At 41.5% G+C, this 19,960-nt stretch overlaps 1 protein-coding gene across 1 annotated transcript; it reads left to right on the top strand.

Moving 5' to 3' along the window:
* The first annotated feature begins 14,713 nt into the window (after positions 1-14,713).
* Positions 14,714-19,142, top strand: RPL34 (ribosomal protein L34). The gene is made up of 5 exons (XM_061419421.1): positions 14,714-14,758; positions 15,700-15,773; positions 15,856-15,955; positions 16,239-16,342; positions 19,010-19,142. The coding sequence occupies exons 2-5, from the start codon at positions 15,709-15,711 to the stop codon at positions 19,092-19,094; spliced, it is 354 nt and encodes a 117-aa protein (XP_061275405.1). The 5' UTR covers positions 14,714-14,758; positions 15,700-15,708; the 3' UTR covers positions 19,095-19,142.
* Positions 19,143-19,960: the final 818 nt, after the last annotated feature.

Raw genomic sequence — 19,960 nt, 5'->3', positions numbered from 1 at the left:
AGGGAGCATGACATTCTGGGTGCAAGGAAAAATTTGTGGAAAAGCACAAAGGCAATATACCTGTGTACAAAGAGACTAGAGACTTGTCCCTGAGAATGTATAAAATTCATATCTGAATCACCATGTGGATGATGAGTAAATCTTTATTGAACACCTACTGCTGTGACTGTCTTTCATATCACTTAGAGTTCTCTAGCTGCCAGTGTTAAAAATCAGTTGAAGTAAAAGATGAACAGCCAGAACTCAAGAGCAAGAATGAACACAGTTCTGGGATATAGGATTAATAAGCAATCTTCCCAAGGGGAATGGCCTGGCTCCAATCCTTTTCCTTTTTTGGGGCGACTGTACTTATGAGTCAATCCCTAGGAGAAAGAGTAAGATCTAGACCTAAGTAAATCCTCTTAACATGGGCACTAAGAGATCAGTCTCTTATTGGGTGGTATTCTTGCTCATCTAAACTCAATTCTAATGAAATCTATCTTCTATTCTCTGGACAATCCTCGACTCCTTCTCTGTTTGCTTATTAGCCAGAGTTAGCTTACAAAGAACCACAGTATAATTTTGTCTTTTTAAATTTTTAGTTAGACTCCTGGACATTTCCCCATCATATATGCATGACACAATTTCTTATGGTTCATTTTTGTCTGAATCTTTATGGTATATGTGAAATTAGGAGGCTTTTAAAAAATGTTTTTTCCTCTACATTTGGAAAGGTACAGGGGTTAAGTACCATAGGGAAAAATAAGTATATTAATGGCAATAATGCAAGATTGGAAATTGCATGGCAAGCAAGAGATAAAGCTAAAATATGAGAGAAGAACTTAGTGGTGAACTCATGGCTTGTTGAGTGAGAGAAAAGGTTAGAATAGCCAACACTGGGGATGTGATATTTGAGATACACCTTGAGGCACTGGTAGAATTCTCAAAGACAGAGGCATTTCAGGAATAAGAAAGAGCATAAACAAGAGCACGGAGCTGGGGAATGTAGGATATGACCAGGAGGGCAGGTTGTGATCGTATTAGGAAGATCTTGAATGCCACACTAAGGAATCCAAATTTAAATGTTGGTATTTGGAAATCAACTCATGGGTCTGAATGAGAGTTACATGGTTAAAAGCAATGTTTTTTTTTTCTTTTTTCAAATGAGTTTTGTAGGACCTTGCAGCTCAAAGACTGGTCAAGGACCAGCAGCATGAGCTTTACCTGGGAACCCCAGCAGACTCTCAGTCCCTCTTTCCTGACCCACCGAATCTAAACCTGCAGAGTAGCAAGAGCCCCCCACGTGATCTACTTGCACATTAAACTTTGAGAAATGCAATGGAAGAGGAAAATCTGACTTGAGACCAGTTGCAGGGTTAGGCCAGAGAGAGATGGACAAAGATGAGATCAGAAGATGAACCGAAGCTAACAAGGTTGGCCAAAAAGGAGATGCCATGATGCCATGATCTTTTAGACTGGTGGGTGATGGCTTATTTCTGCCTCACTCACTTTCCTAATAGATTAATCCTCTTACCTTATTTATTAATGTCATTGTTTCCTTTGAATACACTTTTATTCTATTTGTTCTTTCTATTCATTAGCAAGCACTGCTTCTAATTGTCTCATAGGCTATAAATGAAAAATTTTCCCAGAGCTTAGTGTTTAAAAGATACAGATTGCAACTGCTGCTGTGCAAGATGCTGGAGTTAAAAAAAAAAGAAAGGAAAAAAATCATATAAAGAGATTAGAAGAAATGAGAAGAGTGAAAATATCTCCTTTTGTATTTCTGGGTTTTCTTCCCTTCTGTGTTTAATACGAATCAAACAGGTGTGCATTCAAAGCGTTCAAGTGTGTCTTCATCAGCTTTTAATCATCAGCTTCAAGAAAACTCGGATCTCTCTGAGAGAGGGAAAAATAAACAGCTGAGCAGTGTGACTCATTTACACTTCAAATATACTTTGAATTGGTTATTCCTCAATTAATCAAATAGCTGGTGTATCCCTAAAGTAGTATAAAGTGACACGCTGTGTGAAATCAATTTTTCTTTCCAAAATCATTAAATCCAGTAGCCTGTGAACACATCCCTGCTAATTCTGGTACCAGTCCTTTCATCCTCCATTAACTTTGGCACGCCTAACAGGCTGTCAAGAATAATTTCCCAGGATGTAAATAATTCAGAAATTAAAAATTAATAAATAATAACAGAGAACTACTGGGAAATAGGCTGGGTCAATTAGTGCGCTCTGCGTTCTGTTTCTTCACAGCAGGAGCGGGCCAGCCACATTCGTTACTTGAATCTTTCCTTCGATTCTGAGGTCTGATTTACAGCTCTTCATTACTGGATCCAGTCAGACACAATTACCTCCATCACTATCTCAGTTCCTAACTTCAAAGAAATGAACGTTTTCTTGTCTGCTTTTTTTCTCCTTGCAGCAGGCTCAGCTTGACATCCCTGGAATTTCTTCCACGCAGACTAATTAATAAGTCTTTGACTTATCATATTCGCTTCTCTTCTTTGATGTGCTACCTTAGTCAATCATCCCATTTAATTAGAATTTCAATGATAACTTTACTTATCTTGTGGCGAGATGTAAATTAAAATAATAGGATTTTAATTCTCTTCCATATGGGGTTATGACATTTCAGGAGAAAAAGTTTCAACACAAACATGATATTATGTACTGTCGATCGGGGGCAGAGAAGCAGTCTGCAAAACTGTTTTCCTCTCACTATTAATACAGAGTAAGCATAGCTGTTGAGCAAGCAATAATGGAAACGCATTGGATTTTTCAATAGAATCGTTTCGAGTCCTTCACAGAGAAAAAAAAATTACTTTGATTTGCATAAATAATTGGAACAAGATACAGGTCACGTTACCAGCAAAGGCAGTGGCTATGTTTTGAAGAAAAAAGTATCTTCAGAAAGTCAAGGCTTTGATATTCCAACCCTTTTAACTCTTTTTGCCCTTGCCTGTCAATCCATGCTAATTTCCATTCTGATAAATTCTGTACTAGTTTCTTTAGACTTCTTCCCCAATATACCCAAGGAAATGAAAAGATTATCCCAAGAACACAGCAAACAGTAGCCAAGCACAAGATATAACACTGATATGCAGAAGTGGTTAATAAGGGATGGCAGAAAGCAGCATTTCACTTCTAGAAAACAAAGTAAGACCAATACTTAGTTTCCAGTGTGTGCCAGCCTCAATGATATGTGTTATATCTGGTAATTCTCCCAGCATACCCATAATATAGGATTGCTATGCTATGCTATGCTAAGTCACTTCAGTCGTGTCCGACTCTGTGTGACCCCATAGACGGCAGCCCACCAGGCTTCCCCGCCCCTGGGATTCTCCAGGCAAGAACACTGGAGTGGGTTGCCACTATTCCTATATACAGAGCTTCCCAGGTGGCGCACTGGTAAAGAAGCCACCTGCCAATGCAGGAGATGCAAGAGATGCAGGTTCAATCCCGGGTCGGAAAGATTCCTTGGAGTAAGAAATGGCAACCACTCCAGTATTCTTGCTTGGAAAATCTCATAGAGAGAAAAGCCTGGCACGCTACAGTCCATGCAATTGCAAAGAGTTGGACATGACCAAGCACGCGTGCACACACACACACGTTCCCATATACAGATAAGGAGATGGTCTCAGTGAGGTTAACCTGGCCTTCCTAAGGTCACAAAGGTAGCATTTAAGTCTCTGAGCGTAGTATTTAAAACCCCCCATGATCTGACTTCAAACTATCTGTCTGCCAAACTCATATTCTTTCTATTCTATTACATAAACTCATCCAAAATACATCTCCAGGCATTAACCTAGTGCCGATTCTAGCACTTTGCCTTATTAATATACTGTTGATGGTTGCCTTAATGTTTATAGACATTCTCTGAAGTTCAGTCATTATAGTTATAGTGATCTGAATCATCATAAATCATTTTAAAACAGCAAGGACAAACAGAAAATCATATATATATATATATATATATATATATGCAAGTTTCAGAATAAAAAAATAAGCTGCTCTCCCATTTTATTGTGCTATTTTTCCCAGGAGTGAAATGATTAGTTTTTTGTTTGTGGCTTTAAAAAAGTTACTAACAATAGGAACATTAGTGGGAATTATTTTGTCCTTGATCTCTCAATCTTTCCCCTCCACATGCTCAATAACAATGCCTAGTAAAACAAACAGAGGTTACAATGTCCAATAGAAACTTATTTCATTAGTTAGACACGAAACCACTGCATTAATGCCATTTTGAAGCTAACCTTTCAGGGATTTAATACAGTTGTTCTTTAACAATAGAACTTGGTTCATTTACTACTTAAGACATGATTATTTAAACTAAAGTTAATTGGTTTCCTTACTCTCCTTTAGGGCTTTAGGCTCAGAACATTTCTATTAGAAAAATCTAATTTGGCTCAAGTTCCTATTTCTAAATTTTAGAGTGGTTAAAATGCTCTCATATTTTAACTGTTTGTAGCAAAAATTATGTCTAAATCATAGCTCAAACTGGCAAAGCAGTTAAAGATGCAGGTGGCACAATTAACCAAAGGACTCAATAGTAGCTTGAAAGACTCAGAGCTCAGTGTAAGATGAGCGGTCATCTCCGTCAGGGCCTCTCAGAGGTGAAGAAAAGCTTGAGGCCACCTTGCCTGAGGTTCCCAAGTATCAGTTTAAAAATGAAGACATGCCAAAACAAGATAACCAAAACCATGACACATTTTAAGTGTTTACATTGGACCAACTAATGTTTTTAATACACAAAATACGGTGTAACATATTTGAGCTATTCACAAATAATCACAATGCTAAGAAAATGCATTATTCATAAAGCACTATAAGCTGTGACATCCAGTAATAGGACAAAGTACACAAGATCTACAATGAAAGTCTTTCAATCCCTTTTCTGTATCTCAATGGCTGCAAATATAAATATAACCTCATTTATAGAAAAAAAAAAAGTTAAGTTTTTAACTTCAAGCTCTCTGTAACAGAAAACTCAAGTTCAAATGCTCCCTCTCAGCATTCCTTGATAAGCTTCAATCTCATACATTCACTCAAAAATTATTTTGAGTTCTTGCTATGTGCCAGGCACCACTCTGGGCATTAAAAATATATCAGTCAAAAGAAAAAATAAAAAAGAAAATAAATAATGTATAAACAAACAAAACAAAAAAAAGAAAGAAACTATATCAGTCAAAAAAATTCTTTTTAGAAGGATGAAACTCCCTACTTCTTGGAGCATGCTTCTGATGGAGAAAGAAAACATATAATAAACATAATAAATAGATATATAGAATCTAGAAAATGGTAAGTGCAGGAAAAAACAGAACAGGGTTGAGGGCATCTATAAGCACCAATGAGGGATAGAAATGTATGATTTCTGTGGAATAGTTAGGATAGGCCTCACTGAAAAGTGACGCAAAGAAGTAAAGGAAGTAAGAGGAAGTCATGTCCCCAGCCCCCAGTAAGACATCTGGGGGAAGAACGTTCCAAGAGAGGAATGGCCAGGGAAACAGGAACACCACGGTGACTTTGTGCAAATTAGAAAAGATGCTGCTTCCCCCACACCCCATATTACTGACTACAAGAATTGACCCGAGGAGAAAATTTCAATTATCATCTTAGCAGATACAGGGAAGAAAATCAACAAATTCAACACTCATTCCTGACATAGCAAAAAATATAATTCACTAAGAAACAATGATCAATGGCTATCTCTTTAGCACACTTAGCAGAGAAACACTGGATGCTTTTCTGCTAAAGTCAGGAATATGCAAAAAAAAAAAAAAAAAACATTATCTACACTGCTATTTAATATTGTGTTTGAAGCATCAGGTAATGGAATTGGACAAAAGGCATAAGAATTAGAAAGGAAGAGGTAATATACCTTGATAATATGCCTGGCTGCTACTAAGTCGATTCAGTCGTGTCCGACTTTGTGCGACCCCATAGACGGCAGCCCACCAGGCTCCCACATCCCTGGGATTCTCCAGGCAAGAACACTGGAGTCGGTTGCTATTTCCTTCTCCAATGCATGAAAGTGAAAAGTGAAAGTGAAGTCGCTCAGTCGTGTCCGACTCTTCTCGACCCCATGGACGGCAGCCTACCAGGCTCCTCCGCCCATGGGATTTTCCAGGCAAGAGTACTGGAGTGGGGTGCCATTGCCTTCTCCAGGACACCCCTCCAAAACAAGGGGTAAAATAAACAATAAAAAATGCAGAAAATCTATATCAGTAAAGCTTTAAAAATAAAGATGAATAAATGGAAAGACATTCCATGCTGTTGGATAGGATGACTGAACATCACAAAGAGGTCAATTCTCCCCAAGTTAACATGTTAATCTAATGTAATAAAAATGTCAACAAGTTTTTATCTGGACCTAAACAAGTTGATTCTAAAATCTGTATATAAGTAGACACTCAAGGCCTAAAATTATTTTAATTTTTCATATAAAATATCCTGAACTCAACAAAAAGCAACCAGTCACATGAGGTAACAAGACAACAAAACCAAGAGAAATATCAGACAATAGAAGGTTGGGAGTTTCAGATAATGGAGCTGTCAGTCACAAAACATTAAAACTAATTCTGCTAAATATACTCAAGTATTCAAGGAAAGAGAAACCAAAGATAAAAATGTCTGCATAGAATAGGAAGTATAAAAAGAGAAAAGGAAAGCTTAGAACTGAAATTAAAAGGCCATTGGAGTTATACTGAAAAGAGAGTCAATGAACTGGAAGACAGATCAAAAGAAAACAGAACAGAGCATGGAAAAAGAAAAGGATAATAAGTATTAAAGAGTGTAGGAAACTGTGGTAGCTTTAAAATAGAATCCCAAAATTGCTATCCATCAGGGCTCCCCAGGTGGTAAAGAACCCACCTGCCAATGCAGGAGACATGAGTTATGGGTTCACCCCCTGGGTCAGGAAGATCCCCGGGAGGAGGGCATGGTAACCTACTCCAGTATTCTTGCCTGGAGAATCTCATGGACAGAGGAGCCTGGAGGGCTACAGTCCATGGGGTTGCAAAGAGTTGAACACAGCTGAGTGACTAACACTTTCACTTTTTCTATCCATCAAGAGGTAAGAATATATGTCCACCCCCTTTGGATCTGGGGGCTCATAACAGCTTTGGTCAATAGAATACGGTGGAAATGATGCTATATTGCTCTGAAGGCTAGATTATAAAAGGCCATGCAGCTTCTACAGGTTCTCTTAGACTGCTTGCTTTCTATACGCTCCCTCTAAAGACGCTCTCTCTCAGCTGCCACGTATGTGAGAATCCAAGCCCCAGAGATGTTGTGTAGAGGTGCTCTGATTGGTGGTCTCAGGCTGAGCTGGGTTTTTGAGGTATCCCGACCCAGGAATTAACTTAAAAAGTCTTCAGATGACTCTAGTCTGCACGTGTTCAAGTCACCCCCAACTGAAGCACCCCTGTCATCTTGTAGCAAAGACAAATAATTCCCACTATGCCATGCAGAAATGTTTGACCCATGGACTCCGTAAGTGTAATACAGTGATGTTATTTTATGCCACTAAGTTTGAGATGGCTTGTTATGCAGCAAACAATAACCAGAAGAAGGGCCTAGAGATACAGTGATAAGAATACACTGCGGGGACATCCCTGGTGGTCCAGTGGCTAAGACCGAGCACCCATTGCAGGGGGCCCAGGTTCAACCCTTGGTCAGGGAACTAGATCCCACAGGCCACAACTAAAAGAGATCCCACATACCCCAATGAAGACTGACAATCTCGAGTGCTGCAACTAAGACTGGATACAGCCAAATAAATAAATAGATTTTTTTTTTAAAAAAAGTACAGGACTTGCCTGGTGGCTCAGTGGTGAGAAACCACATGTCAATGCAGGAAACATGGGTTTGATCCCTGGTCCTGGAAGATCCCACATGCCTCAGAGCAAAAAAGCCTGTGGGCCACAGCTACTGAACCTGTGCTCTAGAGCCCAGGAGCCACAACTACTGAAGCCCGCAAGCCCTAGAGCCCACGATCTGAAAGAGGCGAGGCCACTGCAGTGAAAAGCCTGCACACCTCAACCAGAGAGGGGCCCCACTTGCTGCAACTAGAGAAAAGCCCGTGCAACAACGAAGACTCAGCACAGCCAAAAATAAATACATAAATAAAACTACTATTTAAAAAAAAAAAAAAACAGTACAATATGTAACTGGAGATATTTAGTAAGTGTACACAGAAATTAATGGACAAAAACCTAAAAGATTAATAAAAGCAAATGAGGTTCTTTGAAGTGTTTAATAACAGTGCCATGTCTCTGGCAAGTCTGATAGAGAAAAAAACGCAAATACAGATTGAAAGAGGAGAAAAGTCATGTTATAGAACTAGGTGAAGTACGATAAGGGAAAACTGTGACAGTGAGACCACGGTTCTTATCTACTGGAGTGGAGGTGGGCATGGAAAGATAGGTGAAGTCCACTAAGTTCACTGCAGTGCACTAACGGCTCCCACCTTCTGTTACACTCAACTGCTGGGAAAGTCTTTCCAGAAATGGAATATATTCCAAGTAAATGCATTCAGTTGTTCATTCATTCAAAGACCACATTTGACTCTCTGCCCCAGACTTCATCTCAAGGACTGGTACAGAGATGAAAGGCTTTCCAAGGGATGAAAAGGGAAGGACTGAGAAGGAGAGAAGGAACTATGACAAGGTCAGGGGAGAAGCAGCTATGTGAGAGTCAGCAAAGGGAGGGGTAAAACCAGAGCCTCCCATTTGGCGTGGTGACAAATGTGAACAGGATGGAATTACAGGTCTCACAGTCTGACATAGGTCTGCATGGACAGGGAATCTGCCCTTGGTCACTCACCTGCTTTCTCACCTCAATAACTGGACTGGAAAAACTGGAAGGGAACTTGAGTGGACACTGAGATGCTCTATGCAAATCCTCTCTTCTGGACTAAGGATATTAGCTGGGTCATTGGACATTGCTCTCAGCTTCAAGAGACTGCCTCACTCGTGGTCAGAGAGCCACCAGACCAAAGACTGGCTGATGTGGGGGTGCAGAGGCCCAGCTTCCTGCCAGTTTAGGGCAGCCACGAAGAGCCACAAAAGAGTCTGAAATGCAGTATTTGGATGCAACCTCAAAAACTACAAAATGATCTCTGTTTGTTTCCAAGGCAAACCATTCAATATCACAATAATCCAAATCTATGTCCCAACCACTAGTGCCCAAAAAGCTGAAGATGATTGGTTCTATGAAGACCTTCTAAAACTAACACCAGAAAAAAGATGTCCTTTTCATCATAGGGGACTGGGATTCAAAAGTAGGAAGCCAAGCAATATCTGGAGTAACAGGCAAGTTTGGCCTTGGAGTACAAAATGAAGCAGGGCAAAGGCTAACAGAGTTTTGCCAAGAGAACACACTGGTCATAGCGAACACCGTCTTCCAACAACACAAGAGATGACTCTATACATGGACATCACCAGATGGTCAATACCGAAATCAGATTGATTACATTCTTTGCAGCCAAAGACAGAGAAGCTCTATACAGTCAGCAAAAACAAGACCTGGAGCTGACTGTGGATCAGATCATGAATTCCCTATTGCAAAATTCAGACTTAAATGGAAGAAAGTAGAGAAAACCACTAGACCATTCAGGTATGACCTAAATCAAATCCCTAACAATTGTGCAGTGGAAGTGACAAGTATTTTCAAGGGATTAGATTCTATAGAGTGCCCAGAGTACTATGGATGAAGGTTTGTAACACTGTACAGGAGGCAGTGAGCAAGACCATCCCCAAGAAAAAGAAATGCAAAAATGCATAATAGTTGTCTGGGAAGGCTTTACAAATAGCTGAGAAAAGAAGAGAAGCAGAAAGCAAAAGAGAAAAGGAAAGCTATATCCATCTGAATGCTGAGTTCCAAAGAATAGCAAGGAGAGATAAGAAAATCTTCCTAGTGGTCCATGCAATGAAATAGAGGAAAACAATAGGATGGGAAAGATTAGAGATCCCTTCAAGAAAATTAGAGATCCCAAGGTAACATTTCATGCAAAGATGGGCACAATAAAGGACAGAAATGGTATGACCCTAACAGAAACAGAAGATATTAGGTGGCAAAAACACACAGAAGAGCTATACAAAAGAGATCTTTGTGACCCAGATAACCACAAAGGTGTGATCACTCACCTAGAGCCAGACATCCTGGAGTGTGAAGTCAAATGGTCCTTAAGAAGCACCAGTATGAACAAAGCTAGTGGAGGTGATGGAATTCCAGCTTAGCTATTTCAAATCCTAAAAGATGATGCTGTGAAAATGCTGCACTCAATATGCCAGCAAATTTGAAAAACTCAACAGTAGCCACAGGACTAGAAAAGATCAATTTTCATTCTAATCCCAAAGAAAGGCAATGCCAAAGAATGCTCAAACTACCACAGAGTTGCACTCATCCCACACACTAACAAAGTAATGCTCAAAATTCTCCAAGTGAGGCTTCAACAGTACATGAACAGAGACATTCTAGATATTCAAGCTGGATTCAGAAAAGGCAGAGGAACCAGGGATCAAATTGCTAACATCTGTTGGCAAGAGAATTCCAGAAAAACATGTACTTCTGCTTCATTGACAAGCCTTTGACTGTGTGGGTCAAAAAACTGTGGAAAATTCTTAAAGAGATGGGAATACCAGACCACCTTACTCCCCTCCTGAGAAACCTGAATGTAGGTCAAGAAGCACCAGTTAGAACCAGACATGGAACAATGGACTGGTTCCAAATTGGTAAAGGAGTATGTCAAGGCTGTATATTGTCACCCTGCTTATTTAACTTATGTGCATCATGTGAAATGCCAGGCTGGATGAAGCACGAGCTGAAAATCAAGATTGCCTGGAGAAGTATCAATAATCTCAGATATACAGATGGCACCACCCTTACGGCAGAAAACAAAGAGGAACTAAAGAGCCTCTTGATGAAGGTGAGAGAGTGAAAAGCTGGTTTAAGACTCAACATTCAAAAAACTAAGATCATGGCATCTGGTCCTATCACTTCATGGCAAATAGATGGAGAAACAACAGAAATAGTTATAGACTTTTATTTTCTTGGGCTCCCAAATCACTGCAGATGGTGTCTGAAGCCATGAAATTAAAAGATGCTGGCTCCTTGGAAGAAAAACTATGACCAACCTAGACAGCATATTAAAAAGCAGAGACATTACTCAGCCAACAAAGGTCCATCTAGTCAAAGCTATGGTTTTTCCAATAGTCATGTATGGATATGAGAGTTGGACTGTGAAGAAAGCTGAGCGCTGAAGAATTGATGCTTTTGAACTGTGGTGTTGGAGAAGACTCTTGAGAGTCCCTTGGACTGCAAGCCTGTCAATCCTAAAGGAAATCAGTATTGACTATTCATTCTTTCCCTGGAGAAAGAAATGGCAATCCACTCCAGCATTCTTGCCTGGAGAATCCCATGGACAGAGCAGCCTGGTAGGTTCCCAGTCCATGGGATCACAAGAGTCAGACATGACTCTGTGACTAAAACACCACCACCACCATTCATTGAAAGGACTGATGCTGAAGCTCCAATAATTTGGCCACCTGACTCGAAGAACTAACTCATATGGAAAGACCTTGATGCTGGGAAAGATTAAGGCAGGAGGAGAAGGGGACTATAGAGGATGAGATGGTTGCATGGCATCACTGACTCAGTAGACATGAGTTTGAGGAAGCTCTGGGAGTTGGTGATTGACTGGGAAACCTGGTGTACTGCAGTCCATGGGTTCGCAAAGAGTTGGACACGACTGAGGGACTGAACTGAACTGAACTGAGGAAGAGCCACACCAATTTCAGAGCTTCCTGTTTGAACAGACAAGGCCTCCATGAAGGAAAGTTACATGGCTCAAAATAGCCTTGAGTTAAAACTCCCCTCCAAGTCCTCCCCATCATTCTATGCAAAACAAAGAACTCTCTCACCCAAAGAAAAAATGGACATTAAGGTTGATTACACCCAGCTCCCAGCTGGTCCAGCCTCTGGCCGATCTCCAGAATTTCTTGCCCCAGCCGTTTAAGAGATAACTACTCCAAACAACCTTGGAGAAGAACAGGCCCCCTTAAGACAGTAACTTTCCACATACATGCATATATATACTTTACTCTTTTCTTGGGTTAGTGCAGCAGCTCACTAATCTGACTGCTGCCCCTTCTTGCCTCATTAAAGGCATTCTGTTTCTGTAAAGTGCCAGTCTTGTTCTTTTTCCAAACCTTGCCTTCTCTAACTCCCTTACCCTACACTCAGTAGTAACCACATTGTGGGTCCCCTGATTTTACCTTTATTTCCTTAAAGATGTATTTTTTAAAAGCATTCCCCAATACACCAGCATACAACTCTCTCTCAGTATATAAAGACCCTTTTCAGCCATCTTCCTTAGAGCCCAAGGTGCTCTTCATTTTTTTGGACGTTCTGAGCCCCTTTGACAATATAACGAAAGCAAAGGACTCTCTTCTTGGAAAAATAAACAGAGGCACTTAATGTAAACATTTTTTTTTCTTCCTCCTCATCTTTAAGGCCCAGCTCAAACTTTACAACCCATATGAAGCCTCAAGAAACTTTTTGCACATAATCCTAAAGTGAGCCACCATCTATTGAGTACTGTCTATAAGAAACTGTACTGAGTGCTTTAACTTCATAATGACTCTGATCACGAACATAATTCTTCAGGGTAGTTACTATCTTCCTTTTGGAGATTAAAGGACTCAACCAACATAACACAACTAACAATTGGCAGATATTGGATTAGAACCCTAATTTGTAAAATTTGTGCTTTGAACGAATGACAAGAAAAAAGGAACAGTTAAGGATACTAACTTCTCAAAGGTGACCTAGTGCCAAGTGTCAGAACTGGGATTTAAACTGAGGCCTAACCCCAAAATTGATGCTCTGTAAGTCCAATGTGCTCTAGCACCCGTGAGAATGGAAAAAGGTAGATCCTGTCCCACCTAGAGTAAAGTAATGCTTAAAATTCTCCAAGCCAGGCTTCAACAATATGCGAATCGTGAACTTCCAGATGTTCAAGCTGGGTTTAGAAAAGGCAGAGGAACCAGAGATCAAATGGCCAACATCTGCTGGATCAAAAAAGCAAGAGTTCCAGAAAAACATCTATTTCTGCTTTATTGACTATAACAAAGCCTTTGACTGTGTGGATCACAACAAACTGTGGAAAATCCTGCAAGAGATGGGAATACCAGACCACCTGACCTGCCTCTTGAGAAACCTATATGCAGGTCAGGAAGCAACAGTTAGAACTGGACATGGAACAACAGACTGGTTCCAAATAGGAAAAGGAGTACATCAAGGCTGTATATTGTAACCCTGCTTATTTAACTTATATGCAGAGTACATCATGAGAGACACTGGGCTGGAAGAAGCACAAGCTGGAATTAAGATGGCTGGGAGAAATATCAATAACCTCAGATATGCAGGTTCTGTGCCTCTATAGGAGGTTTTCTGAGAGACTGTATTCTCGTATTTAAGGGCTTCCCTGGTGGCACAGAGGTTAAAGCATCTGCCTGCAATGTGGGAGACCTGGGTTCAATCCCTGGGTTGGGAAGATCCCCTGGAGAAGGAAATGGCAACCCACTCCAGTATCATTGCCTGGAGAATCCCATGGCCATAGGAGTTTGATGGGCTACAGTCCACTGGTCGCAAAGAGTTGGAAACAACTGAGCGACTTCACTTTCTTTCACTTTCACTTTCAGATACACAGATGACACCACCCTTATGGCAGAAAGTGAAGAAGAACTAAAGAGACCCTTGATGAAAGTGAAAGAGGAGAGTGAAAAAGTTGGCCTAAATCTCAACATTCAGAAAACTAAGATCATGGCCTCTCGTCCCGTCACTTCATGGGAAACAGATGGGGAAACTGGAAACAGTGTCAGACTTTATTTTGGGGGGCTCCAAAATCACTGCAGATGGTGACTGCAGCCATGAAAAAAGTCGCTTACTCCTTGGAAGAAAAGCTATGACCAACCTAGACAGCATATTTAAAAGCAGAGACATTACTTTGCCAACAAAGGTCCATCTAGTCAAGAGTTGGACTATAAAGAAGCTGAGCACCGAAGAATTGCTGTTTTTGAACTGTGGTGTTGGAGAAGACTCTTTAGAGTCCCTTGGACTGCAAGGAGATCCAAACAGTCCATCCTAAAAGAGTTCAGTCCTGGGTGTTCATTGGAAGGATTGATGTTGAAGCCGAAATTCCAATACTTTGGCCACCTGATGCGAAGAACTGAACTCATTTGAAAAGACCCTGATGCTGGGAAAGACTGAAGGCAGGAGGAGACAGGGACGATAGAGGATGAGATGGTTGGATGGCATCACCGACTCAATGCACATGGGTTTGGGTGGACTCCGGGATTTGGTGATAGACAGGGAGGCCTGGCGTGCTGCGGTTCATGGGGTCGCAAAGAGGCGGACACAACTGAGCGACTGAACTGAACTGTCCCACCTCTGCCTTTTGCAGCTAGCTCCTTTATCATTTGTTTCTACACCGATCCCCAAATGACCTCTGTGTGTCGCTGTTGCGGTAGGCGGTAGGCTGAAACACAACCCGGCCTACGGAGGGGAGACGCGTCGCTTGACGCAAAACGTGGCGGTGTTATGAATCCCCGCGACCGAGGGGCGCTACAAGACTTCCGTACAAGATGGCGGCGTCCTTGTCACCACGCCTCTTCCAATGACTTATTTCCTGTCATGCGCGATCGTATTTGACCCTTGAACCCGCAAGGACTTCCTTCTTCCTCTTCCCAGGACGGCATCTAGAGGTATGGTTGCTTGTTTCTTCGCTTTATCGCTACTGCATTTACAATCGGCCGCCATCCGGGGAGTTGCAGGGGCCAGGATCTCTCAGGCACAGTTTGTTTACTTAGCATAGGTGTAAGAGCTTCGGAGGAAGGTTGGTGGTGAGCTGTTCCTCGGAATTTAGCTTTAGACATCCTTTGATCCCGACCTTTGCTTTGGATCAGTGAGTGGCCGGAGCTCAGCACCCCTGGCTTTGCCGCCTTCGCAGTCCAGCGTTCGGAAACAAATGAGTTGTGTTTCGGCTGCTTGAAACTGCGATATCGCGGAACGTTTTCATACGTTAGGGCCGCGTTTTAACGCCGCGCCTGTAGCTGTGCTCTGGGAGGGCCGACAAGCGGCATGTCAGGGTCATTTCAAAATGCATTAAAGTGTTTTGATTTGGAGTTTTCTGTCTTGGTTTTGGAAAGGCAGACGGCCGGTTCCGTGTCGGCTGACAGTTCCAGTGTAATGTGTGTTTTATTAATATGTTATTTTGGGTAGTTACCTGGGAAATGAGAAGTACAGCTGTCCATCGGTGTTCTGAGGGATTATTCCAGTAACCCGGAGGATTCCAAAATCGCTGGTACTCGAGTCCTTCATATAAAATCCTCCCGTATACTTTAAATTATCTCTAGATTGCTTATAAAACATAATACAATGTAGACGGCTATGTAAATAGTTATAAGCACACAGCGGATTCAACGTTTGCTCTTTGGAACTTGCTGAAAATTTTTTTTCCTTGAATATTTTTGCTCTGCAGTTTGTTGAATCTGCGGATACAGAATTTGCGCCTACAGAGGGCCAGCCAGTTTTAAAACATGGAATCCTTCTCATAAGATACCTTAGTGCAAGGATATCCTGTGTAAAAATATACATGGGTAATGTGTAAACTCTGTGATTGCATTTTTATTTCTTAACTATTTAGGCCTTCAGGATGGTGCAGCGTCTGACGTACCGTCGTAGGCTGTCCTACAATACAGCCTCTAACAAAACCAGGCTGTAAGTATTTCCAAAATTTAATACAGGTATTGTCATTTATTCTGCGGAATGCTGAGCTGTTGTCTACTCTCTCACTTCGTAGGTCCCGAACCCCTGGTAACAGAATTGTTTACCTTTATACCAAGAAGGTTGGGAAAGCACCAAAATCTGCATGTGGTGTGTGCCCAGGCCGACTGAGAGGCGTAAGTGAACCTTTTGCTATGAGTAACAAGGGTTGAACGTCTGAACATTAATTCCTCCATAAGGGAGTGAGGGAAGGAGCGGTCACCGGTAGGAGGGTGGGGAATTACTAAGGGTTTATGATCCAAATATGAAGAACATAGGCTTTCTTTTAAAGCCTGTAAGACAAGTAGAGTGAAATGCTCTTCGGGTAGATCGTTAGTGTTTACGTTTCACACTCATCGAATATCAAGGAAAATTTCTGTTAACGCTTCACAAAATAATGTCAACATTTTCTTTATGCAGGTTCGTGCTGTGAGACCAAAAGTTCTCATGAGGTTGTCTAAAACGAAGAAACACGTCAGCCGAGCCTATGGTGGTTCCATGTGTGCTAAATGTGTCCGCGACAGGTAAGTAACTGAAACCAGAGGGGCTGTCTTAAACAAGTGTGTGTGTTTGTGTGGCACTGCATGCTAATCGTTAGAATAGTGGAAAAATAACAAAAGTCGCATATTCTAGAATCCTTCCTTGATTGGAGATAATTGGTGCTGTACAAATTTAAAAATTATATTAATTATATAGTCCCAATTAATTTAGGTATGATGTTTGGACAGGTTTTTGGCTTGATTCTTACAAATGGGGGGATTGGTGAGGTTTGAACAGGGCTGGGAAAACTTTGGGGTCCCAGAGACTGAATGTGCCCCAGTGTGGATAGTAAAGGCATTCAACAAAGGATGCGTGCTTGGAACGGTTTCTCTACTTTGTTAAGGCTAAGGAAATGGCACCTGCATGAACCCGAAGGCTGGACTGAGGGTAAAGGGGGTTATTGGGAGATTGTTGGGTCTTGTGGATATGCACAAGGATTGGTAGTGGCATGTGTGTGCGCTCAGTTGTGTCTGACTATTTGCAGCCCTGTAAACTGTAGCCCATCAGGCTCCTCTTTACGTGGAATTTTCCAGACAAGAATACTGGAGTGGATTGCTGTTGCTGTTGATTTCTCCAGGTAGTGGCATAGGCAGGAGTAGGGTGTATAAGGATAATACTTGCTCAGCGGTTTTATGATAAACACTGTCAGGGGACTTGGTCCAGTGGGTAAGACTCGGAGCTCCCAATGCAGGGGCCCCAGATTCCATCCCTGGTTGGGGAGCTGAGATCCTGCTTGCCCAGCTGTGCGGCCTTTCCTGTTTTAAAAAGAAAAGCTGTCAAAACTCCATCAGGGAGGTATCAATTTATTTACTTATTTTTTGTGGAAAACCCAAGGCTTGTTGCTTAAAGTTTCATAGCTGGTAAGAGGATTCATCCCAGGTTTTATTGACGCTCTTGCTCTTAATTAATCCCACTGGCTACATTAAATTGTCTCCAAAGACTTAAGTGGAAAGATTTGAGAGGTGTTGGTCTTTATAAGATAAATTGGTTCAGAGACATGGTTTGCTTCCAGTTTATTCAACTTGTTCTGTGAAATAATCTGGCTCAGTCCCTGTACCGAATCTAACGACACTTTGCCTTTCAGGAGTTCATTTGTAAGGGGAGGTTAGGTATGTTACATCGAAACAAATACAAGCAAAATATATATAACTTATACAGAAAAACTTAACTATGGTTGAAGTTTGGAGGAGAAATGACATTAAAGTAGCTGAGAATCTGGGGGTAGTGTTTGAGGTGGAACCTGAATGATGGGTAAGTTTCCACAAGAGGTGAAGAGGGCATTGCTGACAGGGATTGAGCATGGTTCAGTCTGACACATTGAGATTCCAGAGGGAATGAGAAATGAAACTGGAAAGGTACATTGGATGAATGGGTTGTGAATTTCAAGGTACAGGAGCTTATTACCAGTCTCTCTGGTTCTCAGGCTCTGCTGAATGTAACCCCATGAGTATATTTATTAAAAATGAAGCCCTAGCTTCTGGACGTTTGGGTGTAGATCTGTAGCATAGCTTAAAGCATAGCATTCGCTGTGACACTGAGGGAGTCTGTTTTGCTCTGAGTAAGGATATCAGCTATTTCTGTAGTGTGATTTCATCTGGGACATCTGAAGGAGTCAGAAACCCCAGGGTTTTGAGGGTAGCCAGGGGTACCAATGGGGCGCATGGAGGGGTGGGTTTCTGTGGGAGTTTATCTGTGGACGTAGCTTTAACAAATGGTAATAAGGACTTGGTTATTTTGGCACCCCACTCTAGTACTCTTGCCTGGAAAATCCCGTGGATAGTGGAGCCTGGTGTGCTGCAGTCCATGGGGTTGCTAAGAGTTGGACGTGACTGAGCGACTTCACTTTCACTTTTCATTTTGATACATTGGGGAAGGAAATAGCAACCCACTCCAGTGTTCTTGCCTGGAGAATCCCAGGGACGGGGAGCCTGGTGGGCTGCCATCTATGGGGTCGCACAGAGTCGGACACAACTGAAGCGACTTAGCAGCAATAATAGTGATAAATAAAATGCTTTCCTCTCTCAACCTAGACCCTAGGCAGTGAAAGCTCAGAGTCCTAACCACTGGAACACCAGGAGATTTCCCGTGTGTTTCCTCTCTAAATGGAAGTTCTAAGACATGTTGACGAATGTAGTAGTTTCATTAGTCTTGAATCCCAGTGATGAGGTTGTATAAAAGCTGTCATAAGTGACAGAGTCTCCTGTGGGATGAATTTATAGTGTATCATGGCTCAGAAGGGGTGCTGCTGGCATAAAATTGAATTAACCTGTTTTAAGTTCCAATGTAGGAAGGACACGTTAGGCTGAAAAGGTCTATCCATAAAATCTCAGCTTTTAAAGTTTTAAATCTACCTGTGTAGGTTTCCTTTACCCTTCTGAGCATCTTAGCTGATATGATCAACTCAGTTCTTTCTCTCTCTCTCTTTTTTTTTCCCCCATTTATGGAAGTTAAATTAATTTACAGTGTTAAAAGATTGTGATTTTTTAAAATTTATTTTTAATCGAAGGATAATTGCTTTACAATGTTGTGTTGGTTTCTGCCATACAACCATGTGAATCAGCCATGAGTATACATACATCGCCTCCCTCTTGAACCCCCCACGCTATGCAGTTTTTTATGAAACTTTTTTAAACTGATATTTTCTTTTCTAGGATCAAGCGCGCTTTCCTTATTGAAGAGCAGAAAATCGTTGTGAAAGTATTGAAAGCACAAGCACAGAGTCAGAAAGCTAAATAAAAAATGAACCGTTTTTGAGTAATAAATCAAAACGCCTCGTTCTGTTCACTTCTGTTGTGGTTTGTTAGTGTACAGGTTTGGTTTCTGTGGTAACTGGAGATTCCCCACACATACACTACAGTTTTTAGTTGATCACTTTTTCTGAAAATAATTGGAAGTCAGTGATTGCTGGAATTTTAGACACATTAAAATACGGACTGTAACGTATTTTCTCCTAGAGGCTATGTTATATTGTTCCTGTTAATAAACACTGTGAGTGTTAGTCACCCAGTTGTGTTGGACTCTTTGTGACCCCATGGACTGTAGCCCACAAGGCTCCTCTGGAACTCTCCAGGCAAGAATACTGGAGTGGGTAGCCATTCCCATCTCCAGGGCTGGAACCCAGGTCTCTTGCATTAATTGCGGGTTCTTTAACCCTCTAAAGATTTTAATAATAGCTCATTCTTGCAGTATTTAGACTATCAGTGGACTTCGCTGGTGACTCAGCTGGTAGAGTCTACCTGCAATGCAGGAGGCCCAGGTTCAATCCCTGGTCAGGAAGATCCCATGGAGAAGGGAATGGCAACCAACTCCAGTGTTCTTAACTGTCCACAGGGTTGCAGGGTCTGACATGACATGACTGAGCAGCTGACACTTTTAAGACTGTATCAAGTATTCTTGAAAGTGGTCTACATAAGCTCTTCTGAATTGTCTTCCAAGATCAGTTCTTACAAGGTCATTCCTTAGGACATGTCAAGCTTATTTCCCATCTCGAGAGTAGAAAGCAAGTGCTGTTTTCACAAGCCGAGAATCTAGAAGCTGGAAAAGTATCTAAGTTCTGTAAAATTTGACCTTTTTCCATTTAGGTGTTTACTGTTACTAGCATT

Source organism: Bos javanicus, chromosome 6, assembly GCF_032452875.1.
Source record: "Bos javanicus breed banteng chromosome 6, ARS-OSU_banteng_1.0, whole genome shotgun sequence".
In the NCBI taxonomy this organism is placed as follows: Eukaryota; Metazoa; Chordata; class Mammalia; order Artiodactyla; family Bovidae; genus Bos; species Bos javanicus.
This window is presented reverse-complemented; position numbering and strand designations above follow the sequence as displayed.

Excerpts from the sequence above, each read along its gene's own strand:
- RPL34 (XM_061419421.1), top strand. The coding sequence starts at position 15,709 with ATGGTGCAGCGTCTGACGTACCGTCGTAGGCTGTCCTACAATACAGCC. Across the intron at positions 15,956-16,238 it reads GCCCAGGCCGACTGAGAGGC|GTTCGTGCTGTGAGACCAAA; the intron begins GTAAGTGAACCT and ends TTCTTTATGCAG. Across the intron at positions 16,343-19,009 it reads GCTAAATGTGTCCGCGACAG|GATCAAGCGCGCTTTCCTTA; the intron begins GTAAGTAACTGA and ends TTTCTTTTCTAG.